We start from the raw sequence: 11,349 nt of genomic DNA on the forward strand, positions 1-11,349 counted from the left end.
AAGGATTTCTGTGGATGATACTTTTTAGTGGACCAACTGCATGGTTGGGATAGACTTAGACAAGCTTTCAAATGCTGTCCATTCTTCTTCAGGTCTAAGGGAAAAGAAGTATTTGAGAGATATGGAGGGGATGCAGTTTTGAGGGCCTTTTTTATTTTTCCAAAATGTACATTCCATTCAGGCTCAACTAAAGCTTTTTTTTTTTTTTTTTTTGCCAAGAGCTTCTTCTTGGCATCTCCATCCTTTGTAGGGGGCCTGTATGTGTGCATTAAAGCCCCCACAACAGCTGCAAGAGGCAGCCACCAGTGGCACTTTTCCTGAACCATCTCAGAGCACTCACCATGACAGGAAAGAGCACTAGCCTACCTCACTGGCAGTGGAAGGGCAGACATCACTTTTTAAAATGTTGCTGTTTCCATTTTATTGAGTGTTTTAAGATTCCTGCTACAATAGTGGACCATGTTTCACTGCTGAAGACTTTCACATTCCCCTGATACCCAAAGGCAGTTTGGACAGGGCCAGACGAAAAGGCCCCTGCTGGAGAGCTCTATACAGTAACTCCTTTCTCCCCACTACAACTGGCTTTGTTTGCTTGCCTGTTACCTGCAGAACAGCAGCAGCTCAAAGGTGGATGGCTTATCACTGGCTGATAGGACTGAACACTAGATATTTCCAGGTGTAAGCAGCTTTGCCTAAGTGAACATTTTTCATTTGCATGTTAACTATCCATGCTCCTCTTTTCTGCTTTGGTCCTGAAAGAGCTTGGCCTGTGGGAACTGCTGCAGAGACACCCTGTCAACTCTGGCACACATTATGACAAGTGGTCACAGAGCAATACCATTGTGTTTTCGCTCCTCCCCTTCTGCTGCTTGTGCTTTTTTATTTTTTAAACACACACATGCAAACAGAGGAAAAGACACCAGCTCTCAAATACTTTGCCTCTCCTGATTTTCTTTTCTACGGGAATGCAATGAAAAGTCATTTCATTTTCTATTGTAATCTATGTCCCTTCTTTTGGGTTTTTCAGTATGATGCCTGCCAGGACAATCCCAAGGGCCACTGTAGCTCTTTATTAAGCAACTCATTCATAGTTGTTCCACAAGCAACAACAAAAAACAAACAAGAAGTTAAAAAATAAAATGGTGAGTCAAACTGATCTCCAGCTCTACAAACTGTCCTTGCTGCACAGCTGGCTACCAGTTGACTTGCACACAAACTTGCAATGTAAATATTTTTCAAAAGCAGCAGTCTTGCATTGCAAAGTACTAGGGCTGTGTGAAGCTTTGGCAACCATTTCGTTTAGGAAGCGTTTCAGCCCGTTTTGGTGCCTGAAACACCTGAAGTCAAATTGGAACAGGAGACCAAGAAATAGCTCCAAAACAAAACAAAAGCATCCAAAATGTTTTGGAAAATTTCGGAGTTTTGGAGCCGGGCTTGCAGGGAAACAGAAACTAGGAAGGAAGGACTGCTCTGACATTGACATCAATAGCTGGTCAGTGTCTGCATTATGTCCCCAAGATCCCTTCCAATCCCAGTGCTCTAGAGAAAGGACGGAGAAACAACATATAAGGCTCTGTGTGTGCACTCCTCTCTGCCATTTCTCAGCTGGGTCTGTGTCTGCAGCACAAGCGGCAGCAGAGAACAGCATCTGGAAGCTTGCAGCTTGGTAGTCCCTTCCTACCAAGCTGCAGCCAATCCTTTCCCACTTACCCTTGCCTATCCTCCCTACTATTATCTCTTGCAACTCTTTCTTCCTCAAAAATCCTCTTATTTGTTCTTATTTTCCCCCCCCCCCCCCACAAACAAAAAGAAAGCTGTGCTTTCCCTAGCAGTGCCTCATCACTGTGCAGGAAAGCACTACACTACACATACACAGACACATGTTTTCCAGGACACCAAACATGAAGCATGCTGGAAAGGCAGGTGCCAGGTCTTCTGGCAGGTGAGAGAGCTTTAAGTTGTTCGCCCCCCTCCCCAGCCCAAACTTAGATGCACCCTCTTTTCTACCAGGCATGAGGCTTCTGCTGCTAGTGGCAGCAAGGAGGTGGGAGCAATGTCTGCACCTGCACCACCTCCACTAACACCCGTTATAATGACCATGAGCTCCAGCATGACAGTCTCCTCCACCCCAATTTCAGTTCCCAGCCTGAGCCTTCCACTGCCAGAGGAGGAGCTAAGTCTGGAAGCAGACGAGCTGAGTGCCATTGCCAGGGAAGTTCTAGGGAAGGAGGGAGACTCTAAGTTTGTGCTCCACACTCTTCAAAGTTCCCCTACAGCCAGGTCTGCTTCTCTGGAAGGCACCTTGGAGAAGGTTGAAGTTGTGGAGGCAAGTGGCTCAGCTGAGTCAGCTCCTCCAGTTGTGCCTCTGCCTGCTGAGGAGGGGGGATACAGCAGGATCCCCACCCGCACCCCAGGAGGGAGGGGGTATTGTAGTGTGGGATCATTTTGAGGTAGCAGATGATCCCACATATGCTATCTCCCTGCACTGCTGAAGCAAAGCCAGCCGGGGCAAGGATGAGAAACATTTCAGCACTTTCCTGCCAAGGCAGGGGGTCGGACTAGATGATCTACCTAGGTCCCTTCCGACTCTAGCTACCATGAAACTATGAAACTATGAAACCACAGGGATGCTGATGCATCTCAAGAGGCACCACCCCCTTGCCCTTGCTCCTTCTCAGCCTGGCACCAGTAGGAGCATACCCAAAGGGAAATCCCCCTTTCGCTCCAAAGCCCCCGTCCTCCAGAAGCAGAGGCAGGCCACCCTGGAACAGTGGAGAAAGGCGGACAGAAAGGGAGGTGTGTTCCAAAGGGGAGCGAGTTTACCCAGAGCTTTGGGGAGATGCTTGCTCTGGATGGCCAGCCCTTCTCCTTAGTTGAGAGGCCAGGATTCAAGTGGCTCATGGCCCCATCATACTGTATGCCCACATGCACCACCCTCAGCAGGACAGTGATGCCCTCCCTGTATGAGGCATGCAGGGAGTACTTGAGGGAGGAGCTGTGCAAGGCAGGTCCACAGGTTGCCTTGCACTTCACCTTGGACATCAGGAGCAGCCAAGATGAAGATCATGCCTGACTCTCCCTCACAGGGCATTGGTACAACCAGTCAGACTGTCGGTAGGCTCTCCTTCAAGCAGAGGTGATGGATGAGTCTCATATGGCAACAGAGATCATGTGGGACATTAATCGCATGGTGTAGGGGTGGCTCATTCGGCAGGGCAAGCTCACCCGTGGGTTCATGGTCACTGACAACAGGGCCAATATGGTCAAGGTGGTCCATGATGCCAACTTTGTTAGCATCTGCTATGCGGTACACAAGTTGCACCTTATAGTCAGGGACACCTTCGAGAGGAACAGGGCTGCTGGTGAGGGCACCATCACTACCAGTCAGCTCATTTCAAAATGCAGGAAAGTGGCAGGCTACTTCCACTGGAGCATCCAGGGGAGCAAGATGCTGTGGGACCAACAAGCAGAGCTGAGCATCCAGCAGCACAAAATCATGCAGGATGCGGAGACTCGGTGGAATTCCACATACCTGATGCTTGAAAGGCTGGTGGAGCAACAGAAGACCATCCATGAGATGGCCTTGCTTGGGGAGATTGGGATCAGTGGCCCCCTTAAGAAAGCTGAGTAGGATATCATCTCCCAGATCTTGGTAGTCCTCAAGCCATTGCACCAAAAGCCTCAGCGCTGACATTGTCCTCCTTAGTCAGGTGATCCCCATAGTGAGGGAGCTTCATAACCAAATGGAGAAGTTCCAGGGGATTGATATTCCTGGCTGGGGCTAGCCAGTGTCAACACAGTGCAGGCACTGGTGAAGCAACTGAAGGAGGGCATCAAGAAATGGCTGGATCCATTGCAGTCCAGTCCAGTCCACATGCTGGTGTGCCTGTATGACCCGAGGGTGAAGGGGAGCGTCTGTGACAGGAAAACCCTGGACGGAGGTGCTGGTGAACATAGTCAGGGAGACAGAAGGGCAGAGGCAGGGGAACATGAAAGATGTGGATCCACTTTCCCATCCCAGCACTCCATCCACCAGCCAGTCTCCTCCACCACAGGTGCTGCCAATGTGGGCTACAGGCATGGCTTCCATGGTGGGGTTCAGAGGCACCAGACCCCAGCATCGGGCAGGTACTGCCAAGGCCTCAGTGGCTTCTTATCTCACCGAGGACGTGGAGCCACTACTCTGCAACCCCTTGGTCTATTAGGCAGGCTGCGGCCACCTGTGGCAGAATCTCACCATGGTTGCCCAGGAACACCTGTCCTGTCCATTGACCAGTGTTCTGAGTGAGAGAATGTTGTGACACCCCACCACACCTCCTTGGATCCTGATTTGGTAGAGCAGCTGGTGTTCCACTGCTGGGGGCGTTCCCCAAGCTCCACATGCAGACAGAGTGGTGCCACCCTCTTCACTCTGTCCATACCCATTTCCCTTTTTTATTTGGTTTGGTTTCACAACCATTTAATGCCCTGCTCTCTAAGCTGGAGGTGGCATTCACTGTATCACCAGCCAGCAGGGGAAGAACATCTCGTGCCAGGACAAACTTGGAGATATGAGCAGGGGCTATGGGGAAGGAGGAGGCCCCAGGTCCTGGGCATGACCTAAAACTGCATTCTGCCAGGATCAGGAGTCTTGGTGGGACTGCCGGTGGCGTGGCATCCCCCAAGAAGTGCCAGGGCCACAAGCCTCCCTAGTGAAAGACAGGTAGGAGGCACCTTAAAACCTCCAGCCACCACAAGAATGCACAGTCCTGGCTAAGGGAAGTCCAGACCTGTAAGATCTTTGAGAGGCCTGAGGCATGCTGGTTGCAGTGGAGTTGCGAGGCTCCAGGAGAGCTTAGCTGCCTGGAATGTCACCTGTGAGGCAGGGGCCACAGTGTAGGAAACGTACAGAACTGCGGAACAGATGTCACCCCTAGACATCAGGGGCCTAAATGGGCAGCCTCCTGCCTGAGTAACATCTGAATCGATTTTCCATCAAGGCTTCGCAGGAAAAAGAGGGGTGGGCAGTTGGCCCAAGATCTAACCAGCACTGGGAAGGCCCCCTGTTACAGGCTACCATCCCTGCTGCATTCATCCCACTCTGCCTTAACACACACAAGGTTCTTTGGGTCAATCTAATATCTTTTAATAGACCAACTGACTAGTTGGAGAAATATATCTCAGTAAGCTTTCAGGTTTAAAGACCCTTCGTCAGGCTGAGGAAGCATCTGCAGTTGGTGTGTGCTCTTCCTGGATGAAAGGAATAGTAAAGAAGCCAAAGGCTATGATGTAGGCAAGAAAGCCAGTCAGTGAAAACGCAAATTGAGGCATCAGGGGATGAGAGACAGGCTGGGTCTGGCGGGGGGTGTAGCAGGTACAAGGAGAGAGGTACCTGGGGAGCCAGATTTCAGGCAGGTTATAGTGCATCATAAATCCAATGTCTACATTGAGTCCATGAGTTTCTGTATCTAGGAGGTTGATAAAGTGAAATTCATAGGTTTATCTGGGAAAAGTGGTTTGTAAATTCAAACAAGCTCTTAAGAGCTACCAACCCTGCTGTTTTCATCTGAATCAGCCAAAAAATGACAAAGTTATAAGTACTTTAGTGATTCCCCATTATAGCCTATGGCCAAATCTCCAAATTGGTGTCAAAATTCTGAAACAGATTCAGCCGAATCGAATTGGGACCGTGATCCAAGACACCGAATTTAATCACTGTCCCTCCAAAACAGCCGACTCCAAATTGGACCACAGCTATTTCACACAGCCCTACAAAGTACACCTTAACAAACAGCCCTCAATACAGTTTGTGCAGCCCTATTCTACCTGTTTGATTCTCTCAAAGAAACCCAAGCCCCACCATACTCTTTGGCTGAGAGGGCCTGCTGCTTCAAGGTGATAGCATGCGTCTAGGCACACATTCTTACTTCTGAAGAGATGATGGTGGTCTTTTTCAAAGGAGTTGGAGCAACACAGCTCCAGCATATGCTTCCATCCATACTGGCAAGGGACTAGCATGCAACAAAGACCTGGAGGCAGAAGCACTGTGAAGACTGTGTGATGCAGTCAACAAACCACTGGACTGGAATGCAGGGTCCTGGTTACTTTCCCTAGATCTGTGACCTTGGGGAATCTCTTCTCTTGTGCTCATTTCCTCTCATCTCCTCCTAGCCTTCGCCAAGCCACCCTATTCTATCTGGTCTAAACTAAGTTCTTTGGGACATGGAACCTTTCTAGCCAAGTGCTGCAACCACCTAAATTGATGGTAGCAACTCATCCTCTCGCTGCCTCTGTCCTCACCCCTGTTCTTCATTGCAGACTGACTTAATAAATTCAATCCTCTTGGAAACCATTACCACACTCTGCCTAGTTCACTTGCCAGCACTTACATAATTATCTGAAAATCACTATTTAAGCCAGACTTTTGTTTACCAAAGCATAGCATGCAAGAATTCTTGTTTCCGCTAATGGAGATTACATACCTACTGTCTACATGCAGTAAAAACACGTCACATCCCAAATAAGAGTTTGATTAACTTACAAGACAGGTAAACTATAGGAATAAAAATGTGCAAAAATTGATTGCTTTACAGAAAGGCAAACTGAAAAGGCAAAACAATGATACTGACTGAATCTTTTACTTGGTACCTATAAGCAACTAATGTTTTTTTCCATTTCTGGCTTTGTATATGGGTGTCATTCCTTGCCACATTGTATTTAAGTTTAAACATATGGTCAGCAAAAAAACCTTGAGAAAAATACCTCAGACAAGGTGTTACTTCTTCTTATAAAGCCAAAAATCCTAATAAAATAACCACCATGCCGCAGCCATGTAAGTTGAATAAATATTTACCCATGTGCTGGATCTAAAGCTATTGCTCTGGGCTGGTCCAGGTCTTGCCAGAAGAGAACTTTCCTTGATGTACCGTTGAGATTAGCTACCTCTATCCTATTGGTTTCTGAGTCTGTCCAGTACAGTTTTCTCCCAATCCAATCACATGCCAGGCCATCCGGGGAAACCAGACCAGAAATAATAACGTTCTGGACCACATTTCCAGTTTGGTTAATGTAAGTTTGCTTGATGGCTTCTTCACTCACATCTGTCCAGAAGACAATGCCCTGTGAGTACTGAAAGTCAACTGCAGCAGCATCCTCTAAGCCACTGACTACAATTGTAGACTCCAGCTTTGTTCCTCCAGCATCCACCAGTCTAACATCCCGACGGTTGGCAAAAAGCAGAAGTGGAGAGGCTATGGGGAAAAAAAAAGAAATCATATTACTGCTATTGAACATCTGCAAATTTTCAAACAGCAGCTATGAAAGAGGATGGCTTTTCTCTGGGCAGTAGGATGGATGGTTAATGGAAGAAACAGTTAATGTTTCACACCATAGTTAAAACAACCACTATCCACAATCCCATGGATGTACTTCAGCAGATGAGGGCAATGATTACAAGATGAGACTGTTTGGGGGAGAAGCAGCAGCTCAATTTTTTTCTATCACAAAGCTACCCAAAACTGTAGTCTACACTATCTTGTGCCTTTACCCTCCATATAGTGGGCTGAAAAAAGTAAGCATTTCAAAGAAGAGACCTTGCTATGGCCATGTTTATTGTTTTCTACCATGGTTTGGGCAAAATTACTGTTTTAAACAAACCTTATCTGTGCTCTTACAAATTCCAAATGTTACTGGCTACATTTCAAACCACAGCCATGAACATGATGGGATGTCTACACCTCTGTCAATCATGACAGTTGGGGTTTGGAACATGTCAAGGTTCAGAAGGCATGCAACTGAGCTCAATGGAAGCAGCAACACCACAATGACACTGAACTTAAAATATTCACTGCTAACATGTGGAGGGATGAAGATACTATTCATAAAAGCTTGAATCCCTCTGTGTGTGCCCTATGAATGCCCAGGACTGGGAACCACTGTACTTGACAACCTGAGAATCTCCTTCAGTATATCCATGAACCTCACTGATTGTGGTCTAAGCCGGCAGTTGGCAACTTTTTGGAGCCACGGTTTGGAACAACTTAGCTCAGGTCTGTGGTAGGATGGTGTTCCGATCCAGCCACTGCTGCCATGACTTTTCCCTTCCACTGCTTCTCCCCACCCCCTGGCTGCAACATGGGCACAGCTCCCAGTTGTTCAGCTGCAACAAAGCACATTGTGGCCAATGCACCGGCTGAAGCCCCCTGGCTCCTCAGACCAGATTTGGTCTGCAGGCCACATGTTGCCAAACCCTGGTCTATGCCACAGGGACTCAGATAATCAGAGAGCATCTCATTTCTCCTTTTGACTTTAACACATGGTATGGGTGACTTTTCCAAGGGGTATCATGCCCTGGTATTCCCCATTTGGAAATAAGGGATAACTACTGACTTCAAATGGCAGTTGTATTACTCAACTTGCTAATGACTGTGAAAGCACCAAAAGATTCAGACTGTTACCGATTCACCTCTTAATTTCCTACAACGTAAAATTCCATCTCTTCTTTCATTCACAGCTTTGAGGGTCCCCCTCAAATCCTCTGAAGATACTGCTGCAAAGTAACACTTCTCCAGCAAAAGCACAATAATTGTAACTTATTATTTGTATTGCCATAGTTCTAGGAAACCCTGCAAGGGTAGGAACCCACTACAATAGGACAGAAAAGGTCCCTAAGAAATTTAGCTGTATGCAGGAAAATCTTGTTAATTTGAAACAGAGAACCAAAAAATAGCAACTCTGAAATAAAAAGACTTGAAATAAATGTACCCATGGTGATTTGCATATAGGAAAATTACTACAGTATGTATAGACTTGGTTTTACAGAAGACCATGCAGGCATTAAATGGAATGTTAACAGAAAAATCGTGTTGTATAGTCACTGTTTTAAGTTTTATTCTTTTGTAAACTACTCTAAGCTTTAGCATAAGCACTCAATAAACACACACTTGAAAAATACTTCTATACATGTTTATACATAGTCCAAGCTATATATTAGCTCAAAAACAAAAGATTTGCAATTAGAATGTGCTTCATGAGGCTGCACCCCAGCAGAGTCAACAGCATTTCAAGTCATGGTGACCACACAGCACAGCCATTGCAGTATGTGTGTGTACTCCAGATACACCTACAAAGCATCTACATGTTAATCAGTCCCCTACTCATGACTGGAACTGGGTGGTTCTTGTCACAAGTCCTAGGATCCTCCAAAAGTGATTATGCAGATGGGGGTGCCTGGTGCAGGGCAAGGCTGTATCAATCATATGCAACAGGCAAGGAGAGGGATGACAAAGCCTTTCATTTATGCAGATGTTTGGTGAAGTTTGCTGGACATTTAAGGCTAATACAATTTTTAAAAAGGAATCATTAGAAATGAGAAAGAAAAGGCACTGCCCACCTGTGGGAGTGAAGAAGCTGAAATACTGTCAAGGTAGTGGTTCACCATGACTTAAAAGAGTCAGTGCTGAGGGGGGGATGAAGCACAGTGGAGTCTCTGTCTTACTCAGATGGACCTCACTAACCTATCCTTGTGGTAGGTTCCCATCCATTCTGTGGTCATAGGGAACTGCTTTTAGCCTTTTGGCTAGGAGTAAGACTAGGAGGTATCTAAACTTCAAAGCTTCTAGTCATGGGGCTTTCACATAGGATGCCACCCAAAAAAGAAAAGGTTCCCATTGACAATAAGTATGGACTGGGGCCTTGTCTTAGGTGCTCTATGGGCATGCTCAGTATGGACTGCATTCAGTTAACTTTGTTGTAGTTGGTTCCTGTAACTAAGCAGTTGCTGCTTCTGGCAGCAGTTTGCCAATAGACAAACTAATGAAATTTCAATGAATTATAAATTATTTCACATTTCAAAGTAACAAGGTTTTCTTGATACAAGGGACCAGAAGAGAACTTAAAGTTTCATAGTACTTGTATTTTTTATCTTTTCATCTGGGAATGACAACAACAGCAAAGTATCCAATACTTTGAACTAGCCAATACTGAACTAACAGGCCTTTATTGTAGATGAATAGAAAATGCCATACCTTAGAGAGACTTTATTCAGAAATACAATGCAAGACTTCTACATAGACTGGACATGAGGTGCTAGAGGGAGACCCAGCTGAAGATAAGACCAAGCTTATCAGGTAAAATAATGGTGCTATCCACAGAGATCAAGAAAAGAGAAAAAGAGGGACGCATTAGGAGGCCGTGTAACAAAATTAAGGAGTCTGGTTTAGCCAGGCTGCTCTTCAGTTAACAAGACATCCACCAAGAAATGCCAGAAAGACAGAGAGAGACAGACAGAGAGAGACAGAAGAAAGCATGTTTGGTACAGAAAGGTAAGTCCTCTGAGCTGTTGATATAGAGATGGTACTTGGATTTGTGTTTACCTTTAAGAGATAGTAGGAGGGGAGGGAGATATGGTGATGAAGGCCCAAGCCCTGAGAAACCCAGAAAGCTGAAGGAGGGAACAGGGGATGAAGAGAAAATGCTACTGGAACAACTGAAAAAGGAAAAGAACCAGGAAGAGACAGTCATGAAATAACAAGATTTCAAAAAACCCCACACTGCTCAAAACATTACACCTCTTCTAAGACAGAAAATAACTAGGCCTTTTACAGAATACCATCTTTTCTTAAACTACCAGCTAGTTTGATGGGCATGTAAGCCATACAATTCTTTTCTCCCCATGTACCAAGCAAGGAGTACTGGCTGTCCATATTGGGGAAATGAAACAGAGATGCCCGTCTTCAGATTTGGTTACTCATATTGGTAGTCCAATATGACAGTGCAAGCATGTGGAGCTGGCCCAACAACATAATTAGCAGTAAATGGGATACTAGTATTTCAGAACTGGCACCAGTTGCTATGAGTGGCAGAGATCTCTATGCTCTACTCAGATTGCCGACACTTCAGTGGATCTCTAACATAATCTAATGAAGAACCATTTTCATCTGCCAAACTATTTGTCACCTTGCACCCTTCCCAGTAATTCCCCAAGTTCAAGCAACAGCTGCTAGAGGTCTATGTTAATCAACTGCTGACTCCCCAACAAGATGTTCACCACTTCAGTTGATGTTTCTGCCTCTTAAATGCACTTGTGCTTAAGATCCAAAAACTTGCCACTCAACCGAAGAAAAACTACGGAGAACACAAGGGCAATGACAGATATGTTATTTCATCTTCTGTGGCTTCAAGCCTGTGATATAAATACCTTCAGGTTTCCAATTCATGTAACTGTATATAATGCATGGAAGTTAGCTGTTGATATTGTCTTTCAGATTCAGCTCCTTGGTACCTTAAAAAAAGATGTCAATTTATACTCATTCTTAGTTACAGACTCACTGTGCTGGCATCCTGGATTATGCGTGTTCTTTGTACAGTGCA

General features: G+C 45.8%; 1 protein-coding gene across 1 annotated transcript in view; it reads right to left on the reverse strand.

Annotated features, from left to right (window-relative positions):
* The window catches only part of LOC109318113 (low-density lipoprotein receptor-related protein 5-like), a 60,946-nt gene extending 50,264 nt beyond the window's left edge, over window positions 1–10,682 (reverse strand). Inside the window, exons 1-2 of the mRNA XM_019547162.1 lie at window positions 10,589–10,682; window positions 6,833–7,229 (exon numbers count right to left, since the gene is read on the reverse strand). Of these exons, the coding sequence (XP_019402707.1) occupies window positions 6,833–7,229; window positions 10,589–10,682 (491 nt within the window). The remainder of the gene's footprint in view (window positions 1–6,832; window positions 7,230–10,588) is intronic.
* Window positions 10,683–11,349: the final 667 nt, after the last annotated feature.

The sequence above is a fragment of the Crocodylus porosus genome, unplaced genomic scaffold (assembly GCF_001723895.1).
Source record: "Crocodylus porosus isolate Cpor-Errol unplaced genomic scaffold, CroPor_comp1, whole genome shotgun sequence".
Taxonomy (NCBI): domain Eukaryota; kingdom Metazoa; phylum Chordata; order Crocodylia; family Crocodylidae; genus Crocodylus; species Crocodylus porosus.